The sequence below is a fragment of the Bos indicus genome, chromosome 6 (assembly GCF_029378745.1).
Source record: "Bos indicus isolate NIAB-ARS_2022 breed Sahiwal x Tharparkar chromosome 6, NIAB-ARS_B.indTharparkar_mat_pri_1.0, whole genome shotgun sequence".
In the NCBI taxonomy this organism is placed as follows: Eukaryota; Metazoa; Chordata; class Mammalia; order Artiodactyla; family Bovidae; genus Bos; species Bos indicus.
In genome coordinates this window covers 42275075-42300641 of record NC_091765.1, presented here as the reverse complement: position 1 = coordinate 42300641, position 25567 = coordinate 42275075, and the positions used below count along the sequence as shown (strand labels likewise).

The 25567-nt window shown below is 41.8% G+C and overlaps 1 protein-coding gene across 1 annotated transcript in view; it reads left to right on the top strand.

Annotated features, from left to right (window-relative positions):
- The first annotated feature begins 3823 nt into the window (after window positions 1-3823).
- The window catches only part of KCNIP4 (potassium voltage-gated channel interacting protein 4), a 1318263-nt gene continuing 1296519 nt past the window's right edge, over window positions 3824-25567 (top strand). Inside the window, exon 1 of the mRNA XM_070791223.1 lies at window positions 3824-3891. Within this exon, the coding sequence (XP_070647324.1) occupies window positions 3831-3891 (61 nt within the window). The 5' untranslated portion in view covers window positions 3824-3830. The remainder of the gene's footprint in view (window positions 3892-25567) is intronic.

Genomic DNA, 25567 nt, shown 5'->3' with positions numbered 1-25567 from the left:
CTTTTTGCCCAACTTTTCTGTAAACCAAAAGCTGCTTTAAAGAAATAAAATTTAATTAAAAACTATTAGATTCCAAGACCTTTATCCCAGACTCAGTGAATCCATCTTGGGGGCTGGAGCACAGGTGTTCTCAAACTAACCCTGTGGGTGATTCTCATGCATGCCACAGTTCTAGAACCATCAGTAGAAACTGAAAGTGCTAGTTTCACAATAGATAAATGTGGGTTTAAACTCAGCTCTACCTCTTCACAGCTGACTGCTCTAGGGCTACTCACCCTCTCTGAATCTATCTCATTTTAAAATCAGGGTAAAAATAACTATAAAGTGGTTCTTCTGAGAATTAAGTGATATGCTGATGTAAAATTTTTAACCCAGAGCATGCATAAGAAGTGCTCATGCTCAGTTACAGTCGTGTTGGACTCTTTGCAAACCCCATCAACTGTAACCCACCAGGCTCCTCTGTCTATGGAATTTCCCAGGTAAGAATAGTGGAGTGGGTTGTCATTTCCTTCTTTAGGGGATCTTCCCAACCCAGGGATTGAACCTGTGTCTTCTGCATTTGCAGGTCGTCTTTACCACTGTGCCACCTGGGAAGCTCATATAATAAACACTCAATAAATATTAAATATGAAGTTTTTCTATTATTGTTTAAATCCTGGTAAGCAAGAGAGAATTGTGCTGAAACATGAGGGGCTTTCAGAAAAGACTGGACAACAAAAATAATAGGCAATAAAAGAACAGGACAATAATAAATGTGATCCTGGATGCTTCTACAACACTCCAAGGTTTATATATAGCTTTCACTTTCATTATCTGACTTGATCCTGACAGTGACCTTGCAAAACAAATTCCTCTTTTAACAGAGGAGGAGCAGAAGCTTAGAAACAACCAGTGGCTTTCCGAAGGACACAGAGCTAGGAAATGTCAGAGCTCAGAGTTTCTAAATCCTAGTCCAAGGTAGTAGTCCAGGGTGGTAATTAAGCTTGAGTCAGACTGGTGGGTTCAAATCCCCAAAATACTGATTAATATTGGTGAAAAACTGGCAAACCAGTTCACCTGAGTTGTAATGTCTTCACTAGTTAAATAGGGATGACAAAAGCACTTACCTCAGTGTTTTTTTTTAAGGTTAAATAAAGATGATATTTGAGATTACAGGCTGGCACATAGTTTACTATGCATCCATTTTACTGTCTGAACCATTAAATATGGTTCCTTGAGGGGACAATATACATCCATGTTACACAACAAGTAAGCTAGAGTTAGTCCAACAATTTGTGGGAATCTTTGTGCTTATGTCTTGGGAGACTGCAGTGGGGGGCTGGAGGGCTGGGATTGCTACAGCTTTTAAGGAGGAGAGTGGGCTGGCACAACACATGTGGCCTACGAAGCTCTTCTCTATAACTGTTGGGACATCTGAAGTACCATTAAGATGGTATAAGCCAGGCAGAGCACCCTCGCCCTTTAGTCCCAAATATCAGAAATGACAGTAGGGGTAGCACCAAAAAGATGACTTTTTTCCCCTAAGGGTCCACATAAAGAGAAAGAATTCTGCATAAAGAAGAAATTAATTCCATGGTATCCAAGATCCCAAATAAATATTTTGGAAACAATTTATTGCAGAGTTCCTCGGCACAGTGTCGTCTTTCCCTGGTTTTGTTGCCTTCTTACAGATTCTAGGGAGAAACACCTGGTAGGATCAAAACAGACACTCAGTGGGTAAAACTTGAGAAGTGGGTTGGCCCAACAAAATACCTGTGTATTTTGCAGATGAAAGAGGAGTTGTATTAATATATTACTTCCTACACTGTGAGAGAAGGTTGAGCAGATTTGTCATGGAAATGACAGTGATGCTTTTTAAAAACTTTATCACAATAAAATGATGATAATGATATTAGTAACTATCAGGATAGTGATAGTAGTGAAAGTCTTACTGAACTTTTGCTCTGTGCCAGGAACCTTTCTAACCATTTCATAGATAACCCTTCATTTAATCTTTCTAACAGTTAATTGAGAGAGACAGACACCTTTATATTCTGCATTATAGAGATGAGAAAGTGAGGTTATTAGCCCTTGAAAGCATACATTGTAAAACGTTGGAACTGTGATTCTGATCCAGGCTCTAGACCAAAATCAACACAGCTGTAGAAGTTAGCTGATAGAAAATGATGGAATTTAGAGCCGGACAGGTGTTAGTGATCATCTATGGAGTAAAAGTTATGAGAGTGGTTTCTGGAAAGAGTTGCTGCAGAATTAGAGATTCCTGTGTGCCAGGCACTGCCATAAGTCCTTTATTACATCTTGCAACTCCTTTTAATCCGCACAACAGGCCAATAAAATATCTCATTGTTACAGCTGATGTAAATAATTTGATACATGTGATGTAAATAATTTGATACCAGGCCAGGTATCAAAGTTAGTAAGTAGCAGCCTTGAACCCAGGTAATGATGATGTCAGTATCACTCCCCTTGCTCATGAACTGAAAGGAAAATCAGAGGCATCACAAGAGATCAAGGGAGTCACTTATGGGATGAGGGTGTGAAAAATATAAAGTGTCATTTGAAACATTCTTGGAGTAAGGGGCTAGATTTCAGCTGGTGAAAGTCTCCAAGGGTGGGATGAGGTTTGCAGCACAGGAAGTGCTGGTAGTTTTGCAGAACACTAAGAAATGACTTTCATCCAAATCATAGTCCATTAAGAATGGGAAGGAATTTTATTTTGGTTAGCCCAGGGAACTGGTCAGCTTGACCTTCCTTCTCAAAAGATGCTTCATGCACTTGACTCTTGGGGACACAGATATCAGCATTTTAATTTTGATTTTCTCAAGTAGTAACCATGGCTACAAGTGGTTTATTGATTAGTCTTTCTCTTCCTGAACATCCCCTGCCTTGGTTTGCTTAAGAGGGCATATGACACCGGGTGATGAACGCCCACGGGGGCGCTGAGCTACCTCCCTGGACAGCTGCCAGGGAGCCCTCAGATGAAACCTTCCCTGTGAATGCTCGTCTGAAAAACCCCTCCCCAATCCCCTCCAATCTCTCTCTCCAAAGTGGCATTCTCATCTCGGCCTTGCCCGCCCGCGCACCTGGGCGTGAAGGGCCCGCCTTTCCCAACACCTAGCCAAGTCTCATGACTGGTTCGAACTTCAATCGTGAAGTTTCCCGTCTAGGAGTTCCAGGACTCTCTGGCGCTCTGCCCGGTTTTGGAGAAGGCATCTCCTTGCTCTACCCTTCTGGTGTCCTTCGAACTCAGCCTAACTTTGGGCAGCAACCTCAAGTTTAGCCTTCGGAGTCTGAGCCCCTGGGGATTCGGCAGACGGTTCTGTGCGAAGGCGTGGGGCCCTGCAGCCCCTCCGCAGAGCCGGCGTTGCGCGCGGCAAGAAGGGCTCTTGGAGGCACCGGGCAACTCTCGGAATCGCCTCCGGTCTCCTTAAGGTCTGGATGCTCTGTGGTCAGAGCCCCCAGGCCAGCACCACCCCAATCCAGTGACTTGGCAGCAGGTGGCAGAGGCGGCGAAGGGAGGGGGCGCCTGGCTCTCGGGCTAGCGGTTAGCGGCTCCGGTTTCCAGCCTGTCGCCCCCGGCACCCGCGCTACCCGCGCGCCCCCGCTGCCCAGCACCGCGCCGCGCCCCCGGCGCCCCCCGCCGGCCTCCGCCCGCACCTGCATCCGCTCCGCGCGCCTTGCCCGCCGCCGCCGCCGCCGACTCTCTCGCTCCCAGCGCGGCGGACGCCCCCGGGCCGAGCAGCGAGTGCGCTCCGGTGCCAGACCCATCGCCAGACGCCTCTGGGCCGGTTGACTCCCGTGTCCCGCTCCTGCGCCCTACGTCCCCAAAGATGAACGTGAGGAGGGTGGAAAGCATCTCGGCTCAGCTGGAGGAGGCGAGCTCCACAGGCGGTAGGATGCAATAAGCGTTGGAGCGGGCTCCCGCTTCCACTCTGCTTCCCTCACGAGCTGAGACGGGGACCCCTTCCTGGGCTGGGGACGCTTGTTGCCTTTGCTGCATGTGAGATAGTCAGCTGGGCGGGACTGGGAAGGGGAGGTGGCAGCGGCGGGAATGGGGGTGCGGAGGAGAGGGGGTGCATGCAAGGTACAGGTCGGGAAAGAAGAGGTGTTTGAAGTGTGTGTGAAACTCGCCAGTGTCAGGGTCCCCTGCGATCCTGTGCCTACTTTTGCCTTCTCTGAAAATTTCCCATGTTGTTTACGCATTTGCCAAATGACTTCAGACCTCACACTTCCTTCTCCTAACACCTGGGGATAGATGATCTGAAATAGTATTGATCTTCTCCCTCCACGGTGCATTTATGCTTCCAAACATTTCTTCATTAAAACTCTATTTTCGTCCCCTGGTAATACACAGGCGGAATGTTTCCCAGGTCAGATTCTTCAGCAGGACCGTATGTCTTATTTTATTGTCAGCTTCAGTTTAGTGTGTTCAGAGAAAATGGTCCTCAGTGACACTTGGAGATAATTTACACACAGTATAGCCTTGGAAAGGTACTTGGCACTCTGTGCAAGGAGCTTGGCTTTCAGAGTATCATGCATTCTGCGAAAGCAGGGACAGGTATCCATAGCAGAATATGGGACCATAGCTCCCTTACCCCTCACCACACCCCAGTAAAGCCCCCTGGGTAGAATTGGTTTGTTTTTAGGTGGCTTTACATGTGTACAAATTTTAGAGGAGTCGTAAATCGAATGAAGGTTATTGTGGGGAACCTGAGAGTAATCGAGAGTGGACCTTTCCCAGATTATATAAAATGAGGGGGTCACACGTGGCCACAGCATGGTTTGGATTTGCAGGATGAAAAAGTTGTACTTCAGGGCTATAAAGTTGCAAGGAAAGAGGCATGTCCACATTTTAGGTGTTTATACCCAGGGAAATGGAGTCACTTCAACTAGAGTCCATTGCCCTAATTTATAGACATTGAGATACGGATATGTTCCTTTTCTTCCTTTCCGTCCAGTAGTTCAAGTTATTATAACTGGGAGGACCCTAGTCTTTTTTGAATGTAAAGTCTTAGAGAAAATACTCTTGGTAGGCTGGAAAAAACCTATCACCTTTAGAGCCCCCAGTATGACTTATAATGATGTATAGTTCACATTTCCCTCGTGACAATAGCTGCCACTCATTGCAAACTAAGTATATCTAGGATATATCTTAGGGCCAATGCTCATAATCTTGAAGAGATTGAATTTTTCAGAATGAGAGTTGTAACTGTAGAGGGCTGCATAGTTGATTTCATAGGGTCTCTGTCTTTGCAGTTCCTTCGACTCCATAGGGTAGGGAGCCTTTCGGGAACTTACTCATGCACAAGGCAATTGTAGATTCTCAGAAATAGAGATGGTTGTAGGAACAGAAGTCTGGGGAACTGGGTGGCTTGCATTGTTCAGCTCGTCAGCAATAGCAGCTTTTTGGCTGAGCCTAGTCTTTAATTGGCCAGATGGGGATTGAATCAGCTCACCTCATCTGTTCACAGTGCCATAGGTGGCCATAATCTCTACTTGTTGGATAAAATGAGAAAGATGAAATCACATCTGAGGAGTATGATGTATTAAAAAAGAAAAGACTTTCAGTACCATCTCTAGAATCAGCGTGTGTTCATTGTTCATTTGGAGAATAGAAAGCTCCTGATTTATATCTTTCTCAGGTGAGACCAAAAAGGAAGCATTTTCTGGCTTGAATTGATCTGACATCTGTTTCTGGAATTGTATTCACATGTTTTTAGAGTTAATTGTTTAGAAGAAGAAAAACTTTTAAAGTTAATTGTTAACTTTAGAAGAAAAAAAATGAAGCACCCTTTTTTGTTGTTGTTTTTAGTGTTTCAAGTTTAAATTGGAGAATAGTCCCCAGATATGTAGTTGTTTCGTAGGGTCTCTGTCTTTGCAGCAAAGGTCTTTGTATTTTCAGCAAACTTCCATACTTTGATTTGGGCTCAAGTGTTGAGTCTTGACTAATCCTGGGACAAGAAAAGACTGTCATCTTTAAAGGTTTCCAGTCTAATTTCAGTTCTTTTTAATGGCTTCTTGACCAGAGATGTATTAATGTCTTTTGTTACCTGGTTATTGACTGGAGTGTTTTAGTGTTCGCTTATGCAACAAATCGCCAGCCACAGGCATTAGTTTCTGTATACAAAAATCCCCTGGTCAGTAATATGTTAAAACAATAGCTCCTGACCTCTTATTTCCTTTAAAATAAATGGGATATTTGCATCTTCTAACATGACCATGGTGATCTTCTTTTGAATATATGTCTCTTGAATGAAGGTTTATAAAATGAGGTAATCAGGATTAAAATGAAATTTAACTGGAGGATCAGACAGAAATGGATTAGGGTTAGAGGGAAATCAGGAATTGGAGAAGCGTGTGTGTGTGTTGTGTGTCTGTATTTTATGACTGGACTCTAGAGCCAGAAAAATAGTTTACTGAGAAACATAGACTACATTAAAGTGAAAGTAGAGAGGAAAATGCAGGAAAGATGGAAGCAAGGTTGAGTGAGTTGCTAAAACTTTATGATACAATTACTTAACTCACTTCTTACTCCTTTTAACGAGTGATGTATTTACTATGCTAACTGATTAACATCATTTCTAAGTCATGGTAGTTGATAATACTGTGGAAAATGGGAAATGGATGCTTGTCAATGGTCACATATAAGTGGAGAAGGTTTGTTAGGAATCATAGAGCTAATTTCTATTCTCCCTCTCATCAGTTTCTACATTATACCAAAAGCTTGCCCAGAACAAATTTTTCATGTCATTTGCTCCCCTGGTACAAAATCAAACATAATCCTAATACTGGTGGAGAGGCAGAGGGTGATGATTATTCAACAGTATATTTGAAAGAGAATCAGAAGTAAGGTCAGAGAAAAAAACCCACAACATTATTCACTGGTGTCCTTAATTTCTTCTATCTGACACAGAGATGGCAACTGTTATGTGATGTAATCTACAGCTCAACATGGGGAGGGAAATGGGTGTTTTCATAGTTAGAGGAGGTCATGGAGGATGTGGCCCAAACTGGGCAATCAGAGGCCCATCACCTGCCTCCCCTGTCCTTGGGATGTATGTTCTGCCCACTATTTGCACAGCACAAGCCATTTTCAAGGACACAGCCTTGAGAGAGTAACTTAAGGACACCTGGGTGGTATTCATGACTGTGAAAGTGTTAGTCGTTCAGTCGTGTCTGACTTTGTGACCCCATGGACTGTAGCCTGCCAGGCTCTTCTGTCCATGGAATTCTATAGTATTCATTACTTAACCTCGTTAAACCCTCTATATAAACCTTTAAGAATCTGGAGTGCAGGTGTGGAGATCTACTCATCTTGCTTCACTCAAGACAAGCCTTGTTATTTCAGGTCCTTTGTTTATTCAACCTGCCACTGACCAGTCTGGAGCGGTCCTCCTCTTTCTTTGGTCTCTCCTTACCCCCTGTGTGTGGGACTCAGTTTCACATTTCACCTGGGAAGTTCTCAAGTTTGGCAACCAACAATAGTACAGTGAAAAATGCTCTTCGTTTTTGTATTGTTAGATGGATGTTATCATGGCCTCAGCTTAAGTTGGGAGTTTATTAAAGATAAACCCAAATTAGTAATTCCACAAGGGTAGTAGTGAAAAGTCTGTTCTCAATCCTGAAAAAGCTTTTCATGGCACAAGGCATTATTCTGTCTTCTTTGTGTTGTTGAATGTAAGAAGGTTCTAAGCAAATCACATGGTGAAATGGTAAAATTCAACAACCCTCTTCTGCTTGCTCCACTTTTTTTTTTTGGCCAATGCTTATGCAAAGTTTCATCAAATAAGGCTATAGATAGTTTGGAAATTAATGATTCATGCAGTATAAAACATGTATGCAAAATTTCCATGGAATCATAGACTGGATAGTAGTTGACTCTTTTGATATATTTCTGGGATTGAAGTGCATGGTCCTTCTTAGTCTTTTTTTCATCCTTTTATTTGTTTTTCTTGTCTTCACTGGTGTTCTAGAAGATGTGGATAATAATGCTTTTCAATATTTCATTGCAGAGTGTGCTTGCTTAATAGCCTCCTTTCTTAGGGACTTTCAAGCAGATTAAAGTGTGTGTGTGAGAGAGAGGTGAAGGGACAGAGGGAAAATGAGTTTTTAATTCGTTCAGTGGCCTTTACTGAAACAGGGCACTCAAAGCTGATGCACTGGGACAACCCAGAGGGATGGAATGGGGAGGGAGGTGGGAAGGGGTTTTGGGATGGGGGACGCATGTATACCCGTGACTGATTCATGTCAATGTATAGCAGAAACCACCACAATATTGTAATTAGCCTCCAATTAAAATAATTAAAAATATTTTAAAGTTATATAACTTGATCTGTCACTATAGGTTTATTCACTACTGGGCATTAAATCACCTACTTCTTTTTCAAAACTGTTCATTTGGTTAAAGGTCCTAGTGTTCTTTTCTCCATTCACATTTTTCTGAACTCACTGCCATGCTTTATGCTATTTATCTACACTCCTTGGAAGACTGTGAACCCTGGGAGCAGAGCTGTTGTGTTGTGCCTACTACCTTGTTGGCAGCATCTGGCATCAAGCCTAGCATACAGTATTTGCTCAATAACATTTATTGAATGAATGAATTCCCCTTGTATTTTGTGACATTGCATTATTCTGTCTCTTCCTACTTCTCTCAGATCTCATTTTCTGATCTTTATTTCTTCCTTTGTCCATTCTGTACAACTTTGCACAGAGTTCTGTCTTCATTCTCTTATTTCTCTCTAATCAAACTGTGGCTTTGACACATTTTATCTGGATGCAGACGACTTGTTAGTCTGTAGCTCTGGCTCAGTCCCTTTCCACATTACCAGATGGACATTTGCGTGCCCTATTGGTCAGACCCATCAACAAGTTTTACCAGCACCTTGAAGTCAGTATGTCAGAAAAGACATATACTTTCTTCTAAGAACAATTTATCATCCAAGTTTTCATGATGGTGACATCATTTTTTGAGGCACACAGTTAAAAAGTAAAGCAAAAGTGATTCTTTCTCTATGGTCCTTTCCACTTTATTTCCTCTCTTTCTATGTGGAATCAGTCACCAAGCCTTATTGATTCTCTTCTAGCTTTTATGTCCATCTCCTCCTCCAGCTCCCATTGCATTGCTTAACGTTATATTCTTATTTCTCAGACCATCATAGTTGTCTTCTATTTGCACTACGTGCTACTCCTCACACACAACCAAATACCTTTATTAAAACCTGATTTGAGTCAGATCATTCTCTTATGCAAAACCTTGCCATTACTTTTAGCACTAAAAATACCATCTTCTTAGCTTGATAGTCAAGGCTTCCACAGTGTGGTGACAGTCCTCTATCTCAACATTTCTTTCATGACTCTTTTAAGGCTACACTTTGACCTGCTAAACTGAATTGTTCCCGAGTCCCCACACGTCTCATATTCTACCTACTGCTTAGGATGAGCTTTATACCCCGCATGACCCACTTGAACACTGTTGAGTGTTCAACATTGAATCCATCCTCTGAGACACTCATCTTGAATGCAGTGTCTTTCTCAGTGCAGCCTTACTGATTTCCCCCGGCCCCTCCCCAAAGAATTATGCTTTAAATTTTCATCAATCATTCTCCTTTGACTTACATCTGACAAAGCAGAAGAAGCTATATATATTTCTTTGGTGTGCAGTCTTAAGTTATAACACCTTGATGCTGAGTACTGTACATGAATTGCTAATTTTCATACCCCTGCTAATGACTGGCACAGCGCTTCACAAAATAGTAGGTGCTTCAAACATTGTTATGGAATTTAAACCGCACTGCTCAGTGGTAGACCTACCAGAGACCCAAAATTACAGTTCATGTTTGATTGCTTGTTAAGGCATCTACTGGAAGTAACACTGTTTTTTTTTGGTTCTGTCTTTTCTGTTTCATGGGCCAGGTCTATGAATAATGTGACAGCAAGATACTGCTCCTCTAAACTGCTCATGTGTGCATGTTCTTGTATCTGTAATGTGTGGCTATGAGAGTTTACATCATTTTTGAAGAAAAGCTTAATAAGTAACCAGTGTTTTCTGTGTATTTAGAGCAATAGGCAGTGTCATCTTTGGATACTGTCGCTATGACCCTCTGTCATTCTTAATACCTTCCAGACCTGTCACCCCCAGGGGATTGGTGGTTCAGGGGCCCCTCAGGGAGTGATGATCACCTCTCTTGGTTCTCTTTCCAATAAAAGAGTGGAAAGATGAGCTAAGGACTCCTGAATCATGAGTGTGATTATCAGTACTGGTCTGAGTTAGTGTTACAGAGAATAGCCCTTCATAACATTTCCCAACCCAGATCCTGAATGGCTACACCGACCCTTCCCCAACCCTGTCTACCATTATTATCTTCATCAGATGATAAACCCCTTTATTATATCAGTGACTGTGGAAAGGAATGGAAAAATTATTAAAAAAAACCATATCTTTCAACATTTACATATCCATTTCCTTAGGTGTGTTTTCTTTAGTATCAGACTTCACAGAATCATGTGTTGAAAGGGAATTGAAAGGGCATGGAAACCATGGCAGGGCTGAGATGAGATGAAGTTCAACTCTTTAACTCTCACCACTTGGGCTGTCTGCCTTCTCGCCCAGTTTCTTCACTATAGACTGTTCTGTACACATACATAATGTCCTTAGTATTAGAAAGCCTGAAAAAAGAAAGGCTCAGTGTTTTTTTTTTTTTGTTTTGTTTTTTTTTTTTTATTTTATTTTTTATTTTTTTTTATTTTTATTTTTTTTAATTTTATTTTATTTTTAAACTTTACATAATTGTATTAGTTTTGCCAAATATCAAAATGAATCCACCACAGGTATACATGTGTTCCCCATCCTGACCCCTCCTCCCTCCTCCCTCCCCATACCCTCCCTCTGGGTCGTCCCAGTGCACTAGCCCCAAGCATCCAGTATCGTGCATCGAACCTGGACTGGCAACTCGTTTCTTATATGATATTTTACATGTTACAATGTCATTCTCCCAAATCTTCCCACCCTCTCCCTCTCCCACAGAGTCCATAAGACTGTTCTATACATCAGTGTCTCTTTTGCTGTCTCGTACACAGGGTTATTGTTACCATCTTTCTAAATTCCATATATATGCGTTAGAATACTGTATTTCATGTAAGTTTTCCATTCACTCTGACACTCTAATGAATTATTTGAATATGGATATAAATGTAAAATTTGCCATATTGAGCACTTGGCCTTCATGCCAACATATTAAAGGCTAATTTTCTTCCCAAATGAACAGAGCCTGTGTGGTCTAATGGTTCTCCCATTCGAAATAGGTTGTCCCTGTAGATGTATTATTGATGTTTTAGAAACGTCTCTCTCCTACATCTTCTACCCCAATTATTTAAATTTAGGTAAAAATAACTATTCAGCCCATTTTACAATAACAGTGCATAACGTCTTGGTTACCTGAGATCCGGATTGACTTAGTTATGGAAGTGTCCCCCCCTACATACCCAGTAGCATCTGCTCATGAATAGTGAATAAAAGTCTTGAGGGAATTTGAACTGGCAATTTTTTTTTATAAGTCTTTACTTTAAAAAGGTTTTGGAGAAGAAATAGACTTCATCTCCACATGTCAACGCTTCTTAATATTTGAAGAATCTTTTGAGTGAAGCAGTTTATTTAAGAAATGACATTATCTGCTCACAAATAGGAATCAAAATCAGATTTGACTGATGGAGTAAGTGCTGCAAGCTCATGACTATGCATGCTCCCCCACCCATGTCTTCACTATAATAGTACCTACACACTGTGTTGCAGATAGTAAGGTGTTCCCAATAGTGTCCCCAAATATGATTTTTTTTTTGACCAGGGAAGACATGACTTCCAAAAGTCTTTATGAGCTTCATAATAAACTTGATTGAAAATAGCACATGTAACTATTAAACTGATCTGCATTTCAGCATGGATATCCTGCCAGGGGCTTTCTTTTGGATTGTAACTTTTTATACTTCAATTTTTCATTAGAATAGCACAAAAAACTACTTACAAAAAAATTGGTTTAGCTCTTACCTTTTAACCATGTTTTGTATGTTGTAAGTGCTCCAGTGATGTTAAATGAATAAAAGCATCTTATGTTGTGGTTAAAGCCTAAAGGTGGAGATGCCCTCTTATACTCCAATCTATCCCATCACTGTGGAAACAGATCCTCTGGTTTTCTTGTTGTGTTTGCAAGGAGTTTGGAAAAACCCAAATAATATAGAAATAAGCAACAGACATTTCTAAAATAACCCCATCAAATCCAGTCCCCAAAACAAGTTTAATTTAGAGAAATCTTATTTAATTCAGAGAAGTGGGGGGTATACAAAATAGCCTCTGACTATAACGTTTCTGTTCCTCGTTCTTCACCTATATGATGGTGGTAATTATATTACTTGTAGGTTATAGGGATGGATTCTGTAATGAAGAAATGAGGTTAACCAGTAAAAATATATATTTACCAAGAAACTACATAGTGCTGGCATGAATGAGAAGTGGAGTCTGCCTTTAGAAACCTTACCATTTATTCAAGAGATATTTGCTGAGTATGCACCAAGTATTTAGAGCTGAGTAGGGGAGAAATAAATAACTAAACACGTGTATTTTAAAATATTTATTGCCATAATAGAGGTAAAGATGAAGTGAGATGGATTCTGAAAGCAAGATTACTTCCAGTGGATATAAGTGCCATTCCTTTCCAAGTGGATGCAGTGAAGGCGAACAGTGATATTGAACTTGATCTTTCTCTCTTTGGGATCTTACAAAATAAAGCTGTCAAAGAATTGAGCTCAAAATTCTATATTTTTTCCATTGCCTGACTTTGCCCACTGTGTTCTCTTCTGTAACATGGGTTTATGTGGCCTCCAGTTAAATACATGGTGACACTATCTAAGCTATTTTAAAGATTTTAAAACCTATGATGCTGGGAGTCTGTTAGGAAGTGCACCTTTTTAAAATAAGGCAAACATCATTTTGAAGCCTGGAGAATACAAAATGAGTGATAACTTCTGTTTAAAGGTAGTCAGAAAGGAATCGAAAATGCCTAGCTTTCTATTTGCCAGTTTAAATAATATTCTGGTACTGAAGGAGATCAGCTCTGGGGTTTCTTTGGAAGGAATGATGCTAAAGCTGAAACTCCAGTACTTTGGCCACCTCATGTGAAGAGTTGACTCATTGGAAAAGACTCTGATGCTGGGAGGGATTGGGGGCAGGAGGAGAAGGGGACGACAGAGGATGAGATGGCTGGATGGCATCACCAACTCGATGGACGTGAGTCTCAGTGAACTCTGGGAGTTGGTGATGGACAGGGAAGCCTGCCATGCTGCGATTCATGGGGTCGCAAAGAGTTGGACATGACTGAGCAACTGAACTGAAAGGTAAAGGCATTACAAATTAGTAAGATTTAAAAAAATTAAGTAGAATAGCATTCTAATTTTTAAATATCACTTTATAGTGATATTTATCATTTATCATAGGTGATATAGTAATAAATGTATAATATAGTGATAAATATCATTTATCATAAGAATGTTATTATATGTGATTTAATATTGCAAACACTTGTGAACATCAAGTTCTACCAAGTCTTTCTTGAATCTTTTCCAAGAATTCTTCCAATACTCTTTTGTATCATTTATTTCCCCCAACTCCCTTTAATTTGAGGCCTCCTACTGAGCTGCATGGTATTGCTGCAATCTGTTCCCTGTTTGCTTTCTTCCCATGGTCTGGTTTCATCATAATTTTCTGTCGAAGTTGTGATTTCTGAGAGTTGGTGCTGGCTCTGAAACACAGGTGCATTACATTAATTTGAAAGTTGTGGGGAGAGAAATCTTGGGAGACAAGAATAAAACAATATTGAAAGTTCAGAACCAGACATTGGGAAATGTGGAAAAAGGAAGGTGGCAACTGCAAAATATAGCAGTATGTAGGGATGTAGAGGGAGAGAATTCTCCTGCCATGGATTTACAGAGTAGGCCTCATTTTCGATGGAGGTGTTATAAGGTAGTTTTAAAAAAGGCAGCACATCCTAAACCACAAATCTCAAAGGTGGTAAATACTAACCCTTCTGACATGATTGAAGTACCAGCTTTGCAGTTAATCTATATAAACCCTTCTAGTTCAATTAAAGTTGTAGATGTGGATTCAGAATGAAAATTAGTGTCCACAAAACCTAAGACTTTAAGATTGTTGTTCACCTCTCAGGATAAATACAATGTGGAATCTACAAACACTACACTAGGAAGATTGAACTGTAGAAATAATTTGTTAGGAACATTGCAATTTAAAGCACAGTTACATTTATCTCAGACCCTTGGTTGTGAGATTGTGGCTTTTCATAAATATCATTAGAATTGAATTTCAGATCTCAAGCAGTGACAGTTATAACTCTTTTAAATGCAATCTGTATTCTGGTTGTTTTCAAAATAGTTTTGAGTCTGTTATTCAACAGTCATGCATTTGAAACATAATGATCAATTACCTACTATAGGAGAGACACTGCAAGTCAATATTTCAGAAAATAAAAAGGCAGGCTAGTTGTTTAGGAATTAAGCTTTTAAATCATATCTTCCTTCTCTACCCCAGAATTCTACTTGATCTCAATTGTGTATGGATTAGGTAGAATATGTTGGCTTATCTCATTTTCAAAGACACATGCTAAATGCTTTTCTAGGACCCTGGGGGTATGTCCTTGATGGAGGATATCAGAAGCTGCAGTCTTTGTCTTCTGTGAAATATAAGCTGAAGGAACATGGGGTAGACCTTCCGTAATCACACAGTTTGTTCCTAAGTGATATTGGTTTCACAGAGTCACTTAAAATATAAAACAAGTTGTATGTGGAAAAAGACAGCATTAAACTGTAGACTAGATAATATTGATATTCCATATATCAGTGAGGGATTCTCCAAATGTGAGCCAATTAATTCTTTTGTAAAACATATTAAGCATCTACTATTTGTCAAATATTGTTCTAAGTACTAGAATACAGAGATGAAATATATCCCATGGGAGACCCTGAATCTAGTTAAAGAGATAGACATGGGCGATAGTAGTTGGTGTGTGCAAAATCTTAGGATAGCACCAAGCACAGAATGCTTTGGAAAGGCATACGTGAGTTACCTCGTGCAGGCTGGATAGAATCACAGCAGGCTCCCTCGACTGGATGGGACTGGCAGATGAGAATGAGTCTTCTAGATAAATACAACAGGTGGGAAAATGTATAGTTAGGCAGGGAACGTTGTGGTTCTAAGGCTTAATCTGAGAGAATGTGGTGGTATAATCAGGCAATGGTGAGAAGTCCTGAGTGCAGTGAAGGTGAGGGTAGAGGGGAACAGGGAAATAGGGAGCTGGAGAAGTAGTCTGCTTCAGGATGTGAAGGCAGCAGGGACCTACTGGTCAGTTTCGGTCAAGGGCAGAACATGACCACATTTGCATACGGGAAGACAACCACAGTGATGGGGCAAATGGACAGAAAGGGAATGAAACAGTAGTAGAGTAGACCTGCAGAGGTACAATTGCAGTGAGACACACTGGGATCATAGAAATGCATCGGTGATGTGGTGGAAGGTAGCAGGTACACATGATGTAGAGGATGAGGCCAACAGGATTTGATGATGGGTTGTAATTTGGCCACCTCATGCGAAGAGTTGACTCACTGGAAAAGACTCTGATGCTGGGAGGGATCGGGGGCAGGAGGAGAAGGGGATGACAGAGGATGGGATGGCTGGATGGCATCACCGACTCGATGCACATGAGTTTGGGTGAACTCTGGGAGTTGGTGATGGACAGGGAGGCCTGGCGTGCTACAGTTCATGGGGTCACAAAGAGACATGACTGAGCGACTGAACTGAACTGTAATTGGTGTTGGGGGAGAAAGAGGAGCCTGGCTCAACTCCTAGATTTTTGGTTTTTGTAACTGGTGGATGGTGTATATTTACCAAGATGAAAAGTACAGAAGGAGGTTTAGTTGAAATACAATGAGATCAATTTGGGACTATAACCTTTAAGGTCTTTGAGGATGTCAAAATGTAGAAGTCTAGTAGTTATTGGTACATAAGAGTGAGATTGGATTCTCTAGACAGTGGACTGGACTGTGTTAGTCACCAGTCGTGTCCAGCTCTTTTTGACCCCACAGACTATAGCCCACCAGGCTTCTCTGTCCGTGGAATTCTCCAGGCAAGAATACTGGAGTGGATTGCCATTCCCTTCTCCAGAGGAACTTCCCAACCCAGGATGGAACCCTGGTCTCCTGCCTTGCAGGCAGATTCTTTACCTTTTGAGCTACAGGGAAGTCTCCAGACAGTGGGGAGCTAGTTAAATTTAGGAGTGACAGAATAAAGAACATTAATTTTGCATAGATGTTTAGGCGGCATTGTTGACAAGGATGTCATTAGGAGATTGTTACCTTAGTCTAAGCCAGAGAAAACAAATATTTGCACAATGGTAAAGGCAGTGGGGATGAGAGGGTGGGATGATTGGGAAAGAGAAAGATGGGCAGACTGGTGATGGGTGCCTCATGGTGCCATGATGGAGAAACAGGGAACACAGGAAGTCAACAGGTTTTGGAGGATGGTAACATGGAGGGAAGAAAACATGCTCACTTTTAGAAATACTGATTTTGATGTGCTAGGAAAGGATCTGGGTCAAACTGTCCCAAAGGCAGTCGGAAATGCGGAGTTCAAGTTTAATTTATATCAGAGATGCACAAATTTATTAAGCATTGTGATGGGTATTGAGAATAGAGTGTAGAGTAATGCAAGAAACTGGCCATCAGACTAAGCTGGAGAGTCAAACTTGAGAATCAGTTGCAAAGAGATAAAGATAATTGAAGACATGAAATTGAGTAGGGGACAGAGTTTAGGATTAGATCTATGAAGAATAAAGGTGTGAAGTGGATATAAAACTGGGGAACCATGTTATAGTTGAGAAAAAATTAGAGAGGAGAATGTTATGGAGGTCAGTGTCCTGCCCATAGATGGCCCATGGCTGCCAACTAATGGGAGTGAAAGAGTTTCAAAAAGCCAAAGCCTGTTAAGAGTGAATTGCTACAGAACATTCATGGTGGATGAAAAAGATTGTATAAGGATAAGACTTGGGGTCAGGCCTAGGTTTCAAATACTGTGACTGCTACCTTAGGAAGTCATGTGGCCACTCTGTAGCTTAGCTTCTTTGTCTGTGCCTGGAACATTCTTGCCCCATATACTCCATTGTTTTGCTTCCTCCCCTTTTCATGTTCTCATTAAAATATTACTTCTCTGATGACATCATCTAACATAACAATTTGCCTGTGTCTCCCTATTCCCTGATCCTACTTTACTTTCTGTCATAGCTTTTATCCTATATTCTCTCAAAGATAAAACTATATATACTATACTACTATAATGTTATTTATGTATACTATAATAATACTTGTATATACTATATTTTTTGTATATTTGTTTAGTTTTTACTATTTTCCTTATTAAAAAACACTCAAATGTACATAGAATGGTAAATCAATAAAGAGAATCCATTTTGACAGGTTGTATGGAGGATGAAGTGAACCAATATATATAGTAGATGCTCAGCACAGTGCCTGACAGATACTTAGGATCTGATAAATATGATTTATCATATCATTTCTATGATATTTTGGCCTGATTAAAAGTCCTTTGATCTTTAGGATAGGCAGTCTGGAGAGTGGTGAGATTGGGATCTGGGAGACAGGGGCAGTTATGGAGGAAGGAGGTTGTGAGGAAGGGGCACTTAGTCCCTGCAAGGGGTCAGTCTTGACCTCTAAGGCTGAAGGGATGAGGAGGCCATCCTGGGGGATCTGCTGGGTAGGACCCAGTGGAGAAGTTGGGCTTTGAATGACCATGGAGGTTTAAAGAGATTTCAAGGAACCATTTTGTGGGTTGCATGGTGGACTTCATGGGGTTCGAACTCCAGCAATTTGGCTGGAGTAGATCATGGTCTGAGAAGTGCTGAGGCTGAGACATGAGATTGAGGAAAATCTCATGGGGCGGATTTTATCCAGTGGTCAAGGAGTCAAGATTTCTGAGAAAGGCATACTAAAAGCAAGACCTTAGAAGACTTGTCTTGTCCTGCTGTAAAGGAAGGCGGAAGGATGGAAGGGTTCAGGTGGAAAGGACGGCTGCGGGACATTGCTGTTGTCCAGGCTTCTGGAAGGACTGCCCAGTTGTGGGGGACGTTGGAGGGGAAGAAAAGGAATTGGTGGATTTGGGGGACTTCATGGGTGGTCTTTGTGATGGACTGAATGCGGGCCTTGGGTGATCAAGGAGCAGCAGGGTCAAGGATGTGCACATAAGCAGGCTCCATACTCAACTTAGGGGTCTGAGTGAAGACCTTTGCTTGTGGTGATGTGAAGCTATTATCCAGAAGAGAGGAAGGAAGTTGTGTGTGTGTGTGTGTGTGGCCAAAAGCACTAAGTCCAACATTATACTGGAGGTGCTGGAGGTATACTTTGCTAAGGGGAACACTTGGGAGTGTTGAATATCCTTTTTGTTGATAAATGAATTGAGGCTCAAGAGGGTTAAGTAGTTCACCCATAGTCACATGGCTAGGGATGGGGAAGAACAGGGCTGTTGACTGAGGCAGTCTTAATTGAGGCATTCTGGCTGCATGGGATAGGCAAGGCCAGGGACATATGAGGAGTGGCGCTCTGGGCTGACCTGACATTGTTCTGGGAGGGTGGCCTCAGCTCAGCAGATACAGTGCTTACTGTCCGGGTTGGTGGTACGTGGAGCTAAAGGACAAGTGACCTGACAAAGTTCCCTGTGGATTTCTAGATCATACCCAAGGTAAAGATCCAAAGCCAATGCCCAGTTCAAATGATGCTACATGGGAAAAGCCTGGATACCCAGTCTTGTGTGTTGGGCAAAGACCCATTCATGCCTAAAGAGTTTAAATGAAAATAGCTGGCAGGGTCTCCCTGAGCCTGAGTTGAAGGACTAATGGAAGTGACTGATGTGGGGCAGCTAGTGTCAGTGAAGGGTCTGGGGCAGGCTGGGCATCGGAAGTTAACACAGGCAAACTTTGGAAGGATGTTAGAATCCCATGCAAAGGTATGATTTTGATTCAGAGAGCATTCTGCTTACATATCTGCCATCACTCCACTCCCTTCCCTCCCTGGACTGCTAGATCCTGCAACCACATCTCCCACCCTCCCTTATGGACACTGGACACAGGCAGTCTTGCTGAGACTAACCATTTGACAATATATATCATGACTGCAAGCTGTGAACTTCATCCTCCACTCTGTCAGAAGAAGTCATGAATCCCTTTAATACTGTTCCTTAATGAATACAGTTTTAATTAATTGTTTCTTATCTACCAAGCCAGAGTAAAGAGACTGTGCACACTCCCAGGACCCACAGGGGCATTCAAATATGTGTTGACCAGTAGATAATGGAGTATATTTAAATGTACTGACAAAAAAAGTCAGATATTGTTTTAACTATTAGGTGAGCCTCATAGTTCTGCCAACATGAAATGCAATAAGCAAGTTCTTCAGGAGTTCAAAGGAATTTTTTCTGTCCCTCTCTCCCTGAGTCTCAGAACACATAACACTCAATTTCACTCCATTCAACACATTTATTTAGTGTGTTATAAATCAAACATTGTGCTGGGTGCTTGGGAGATACAGATACCTTCTCTGGCTTCACAGATGGCCAGCATGGAAGAGAGACTTTCAGCAATGCATTAGCATCCTGCTGAGAGTTTCAGAACAATGAGCAAAGGATGCTATAGGAACATATGGGGAAAAACTGAATATGTTTTAGGGCTCAGAAAATAACTCCTAAAGAAAGTGTACATTAAGTTGACACCTGAGTGATACTTAAAGACAAGTATGGAGAACATACTTAAAGAACTAAAAATGTCTGAGAGAGAGAGAGACTAATGATAAATACTGAAGAGGCAGATAGGCCTGGATGGTTGAGTTTTATTAAGGATTGAACTTTATCTTAAGAGGAATGAGAAATGATCCGAGGTTTTAAGCAGGGGAGCAAAATAACCACATCACGTCTTCTGGCCTTGGTCCCTACACTCAGCAAAAAGTGTAAGGCAGTTATCCCAGTAACCAGCAGACTGTTGATTATGCCTTTCTGGCATCTGAAATTATTTTCTGTCTTGTTTTTATTTGTTTTACTTTTTACCTTTTCCCTTCTGCCTTGCTTACCCTCTGAAATCTGATTTTGATCTGTGATTTAAAACTCTTTGCTAGCCATTTAGTGTCTAGGTCAGCAGTCTCCAAAGTGTTTTGATCTTATACCCTTATCTGTGAAAAAATTTTGAGTATATACTTTCTTTTTTATAGATTTCCTTATATATTATACACATATACTTCAAGAAACATGCATACTAATTATTAGTAAAGCTGAACTTCTTTCTTTTCTTGGATAATAATAAACATGCTGGAGAGAGTAATGTCATATCCAAAAGGTTTTGATCCTAGTAGTCTCTTGTGAAGGCATTTCTATTTGTTCTTGACTAGTACAAAGAGTGACTTCACTTTCACTCTTCACTTTCATGCATTGGAGGAGGAAATGGCAACCCACTCCAGTGTTCTTGCCTGGAGAATCCCAGGGACGGGAAGCCTGGTGGGCTGCCGTCTATGGGGTCGCACAGTCGGACACGACTGAAGTGACTTAGCAGCAGCAGCAGTATAAAGAGAAAAGTCTAATATACTTGACTTTATAGGCTTGGACAAAACAGTGGCAAAAAACTAAAAAAAAAAAAAGTGTGCCATTTTATCAGTAGTTAACTTCCTCATATATTTATGTGTTCACTTTTACAGATATCAAGTGTCACAGAGGTAGTTCTACCTTGCATCGCTGTGATTAACTGTTCACCCTTCCTCTCAGTGCTTCAAGCCAGTTGCGGTCATTTTCCATCCCAGCTGAGCACTTTACTATACTGTTCAGACTATGTTTTGTCCTCCTTTGTTTCTGGCATACTCTTTCTGCATTTTTAATTCTACACTGTTTCATGCATGATGGATGTTACAATTCTGAAGACTTAGTCTCTCTACAAATATCCAAGGATTACATGAGATACACATGTAATAAACACATATAAAAAATAATAAAAATACAGTATAGGTTACCAGCACTACCATATGGGCATTTCCTGACTTAACCACCAAGAGCTCATCTGTTGTTGTTTCTCTTCTATGAACTCATGCAGGGTGGGTCTGATGCCTGCTGATTTGTGAGGAACCTGAGTCAACATTGTCTACCCAACTCCAACATGTAATTGCAAACCCTCTAGAGGAAAGATTCCTTTCCTTCATGGGAAGAGATAGTTTCCAGCAAGAGAAGGTGGAGCTGTAAATTTTAAAGATTCTATAGGATGGGTGCATGTGTGAACCTACTGCTGATGGGCTTAAAGTGGAAGATGAGATTTAGTTGGAGAGGATGAGCTATGATGACATGAAAAAGCCACCAAGGTCATATGTAACACTGATTTTGTGAAAGCCTTATTAATGATTGAAGCAGACATCTTCAAACCATGCCTCAGATTTATTGACTGCAATTCGGTCTTATGAAATTTAGACCCCAAGAGTGTAGGGATGGGCTATTTTGTTCACTAGATATTCCATGAGTTTGAAAAGGGTCTGCCCATGGTAGGCTCTGAAATATTTGTTGAATGGATCAGCTGCCATGAAAACCAGTGGAAGAGAGAGAAAGGGATTCCAGTGTAGTTATAACAGCCTGTGCCAAGGCCCAGATTTGTACGAAAACTCAAGCCACGTCTGGGGAATGATTAGAAGGTCCAGGTGGCCTGAATATTGGCAGTGTGGGAAGACGTACCCCAGAGTGAAGCTGGAAGAATGGATGGTGGTGGATTGTTTCAAGCCCTTGCATTTATGCTTGGGGAGTTTAAAGGAAAATCTGCAGGCAGTGGGAGGTATTTAAGAATGTTGAGCAAGGGAATGACATTTATTTGTGTTTAAAAAATGATAGTGGTAATTACAGGGAATTCAAGGGGGCTGTTGGAAAAGTGGGGCAGAGTGTGTGGAGTGAGAGATCTAAATTAAAGTAGCGTGACAGGTGGGGATGAGGTGGTAGGTTCAAGAGGCGCATTGCAACTGTAACCAATATGTCACTAAACATTGGAATGAGGACAAGAAAAGTAGGAGTCAAGAAGTCCACATTCTTAGCTTTAACCTTCAGTGACAGTTCTTGAGGATGTGGTAGCTTTGAGACTTAGAGGGTGGAGGTACAGGTGGAGAACATAGGAAAAACCCATCCGACAATTGAAGGTAGATGTATAGGTCTCAGAAGGGTCTAGAAATACACATGTAGAAGCCAGCAGATTGCAGGTAAAGTCACGAGAACAGAGAAAATCACTGTTTTTCTGAGAGAGAGAACTGAGCTCAGCTTGGCATCCTAGGAGACAACCTAGAATTAAGTGACTGTACCGGGGAGGAGGCACCCACACTTGAGGCGGTGATGAACCATGAAGGGAGGCAGAAGCAGTGACCGCCAAGGGAAGGAAACTTTTCCAGTTCCTGGTCAATTACTTTAAGTGCTTTGCATGGTTAAGTAAAATGAGAGCGGAAAGAATCTGGCAGTTAGGAGGTGGAAGCAATTTACGTGGGGTAGAAGCCAGATTGCAGTGGGTTTGGGTGTGAGCGAGGAAACAAAGGAAGAACGAGTGTAGGCAACTCTTCTAAGAAGTTCAGTTGTGAAGGAAAGGGGGAAGATGGAGCAGTTGCTTGAGGGAGTAACTGCTCACAGATTCATTTGGTTAAACAGGAGAAATTCGGGCATGTGTATAGGCATTGACCTGGCAGTGGAAAGCAGTGTCCTGAAAACACCAGAGAGACTCATTCTTCTGTTATATCCCATTGTGCCTTGTATGTGCCGCATAGAGCACCTTCTGTGCTGCTATGCAGTTGCCTGTTTACGTTTGAATTACCTGGAGTGCTGCAGTCCATGCGGTTGCAAAGAGTTGGACATGACTGAGCGACTGAACTGATAGGCGTACAGAGAAGTATAGAGACTAATAAGCCCCTGAGGATTTCCTACCCTAAACTGATAGTTAATAATTTTACAAAATTATTTGCTTCCAGCCTTCTTTACAGAAAAGCAATAAAATGTTAACAATAATGTTGACAACCGTTTTGTTACCTTCCATGCTCTCTTTCCTGTCCCCTCCTTCCTACAGTTACAGCCATGACTGAATTTTGTTTACATCCTTCCAATTTACTTCAACATCCTTTCATCTGCATGTTTAAGTGTGCATGAACCATGTGTCATGTTTCAGGGGAGCCTTAGTCCTTTCAGGTCACTGTAATAAAAGACCACAGGCTGGGTAGTTTACAAACAGCATTTGTTGCTCACGGTTCTGGAGACTGCAAGTCTGAGATCAGAGTGCCAGAATGGTCTTGTGAGGGCACTCTGCTGGGCACTCATCTGTATCCTTACATGGCAGAAGTGGGCGGCTGCTGCTGCTAAGTCATTTCAGTTGTTTCCGACTCTGTGTGACCCCATAGACGTCAGCCCACCAGGTTCCCCCGTCCCTGGGATTCTCCAGGCAAGAACGCTGGAGTGGGTTGCCATTTCCTTTTTTTTTTTTTTTTTTAATTTTATTTTATTTTTAAACTTTACAATATTGTATTAGTTTTGCCAAATATCGAAATGAATCCGCCACAGGTATACCCGCGTTCCCCATCCTGAACCCTCCTCCCTCCTCCCTTCCCTACCCTACCCTCCCTCTGGGTCGTCCCAGTGCACCAGCCCCAAGCATCCAGTACCGTGCATCGAACCTGGACTGGCGACTCATTTCATACATGATATTATACATGTTTCAATGCTATTCTCCCAAATCTCCCCACCCTCTCCCTCTCCCACAGAGTCCATAAGACTGACCTATACATCGGTGTCTCTCTTGCTGTCTCGTACACAGGGTTATTGTTACCATCTTTCTAAATTCCATATATATGCGTTAGTATACTGTATTGGTGTTTTTCTTTCTGGCTTGCTTCACTCTGTATAATAGGTTCTAGTTTCATCCATCTCATTAGAACTGATTCAAATGTATTCTTTTTAATGGCTGAGTAATACTCCATTGTGTATATGTACCACAGCTTTCTTATCCATTCATCTGCTGATGGGCATCTAGGTTGCTTCCATGTCCTGGCTATTATAAACAGTGCTGCGATGAACATTGGGGTACACGTGTCTCTTTCCCTTCTGGTTTCCTCAGTGTGTATGCCCAGCAGTGGGACATTTCCTTCTCCAATGCACGAAAGTGAAAAGTGAAAGTGAAGGCGCTCAGTCGTGTCTGCCTCTTAGCGACCCCATGGACTGCAGCCTACCAGGTTCCTCCGTCCATGGGATTTTCCAGGCAAGAGTACTGGAGTGGGGTGCCATTGCCTTCTCCGAGAAGTGGGCTAGGAAACTCTTATGGGAAGAGTCTCTCATAAGACCACTAATCCTACTTATGAGGGTGCCATCCTCACGACCTAGTCACCTCTGCCAGACCCCACCTACTAATACTATCGCATTAGTTAGTATTAGTTGCCCAGTTGTGTCCAATTCTTTGTGACACTATGGACTGTAGCCCACCAGGCTTCCCTGTCCATGGAATTTTCCAGGCAAGAATACTGGAGTGGGTAGCCATTCCCTTCTCCAGGGAAATCTTCCCAACCCAGGAATCGAACCCAGGTCTCCTGCATTGCAGGCAGATTCTTTATACCATCTGAGCCACCAGGAAAGCCCACCATCACATTAGGTTTTCAACATATGGATTTGAGGTCGGAAGGGACACAGACATTCAACTGCAGAAATGTGCATGCTTTTAAATTTATACAAATGGCGTATTTTTTCAGTTATTTTGTCTTGGAGATCTAGCTGCATTGATGGGTGTAGTTCGTTCTTCCTGAGTGGTGTTATTTGTGGAATATTTTATTGCTATATTGGTCTCCTGTGTTTCTGTGTCTGAGTTGTTCTGGGCCAGGGATGGTATGTTGTCATACTTGGACCCCCAGTGCCAAAATATCTCTTGTCTAAATGAGTCAGACAGTGGAGAGGTGGGGCTTGGTAAGGAGTGTGGGATGGTGAGCCTCTTTTCTGAGACAGCAGGCAAGAATTTAGGTTTGGGGAGGACTTCCTCCTCCACAGGTTACTCTATTCTCTGAAACAGAGGGATTGACATTTTCTTAGGGAGGGGATAAGGGTTTGAGCAGCATGGTAATAGATTTGTAATCTTTAGTTATATTGGGAAGAAAAGTGAAAAAAGTGAAAGCGTTAGTCACTCAGTTGTGTCCGACTGTGACCCCATGCAGCCCACCTGGCTCTTCTGTCCATGGGATTCTCCAGGCAAGAATACTAGAGTGGGTTGCCATGCCCTCCTCCAGGGGATCTTCCCAACCCAGAGATTGGACCCAGGTTTCCCACATTGCAGGCAGATTCTTTACTGTCTGAGCCACCAGGGAAGCCCCTAACTGGGAAGAAGATAATCCCAAATAGTTACTATTTTTCCAAAGAGCCACATACTTCCTACTCACTCCATTTTGCATTTATAAATGACCAGAACTAAGGACTGATGCTGAA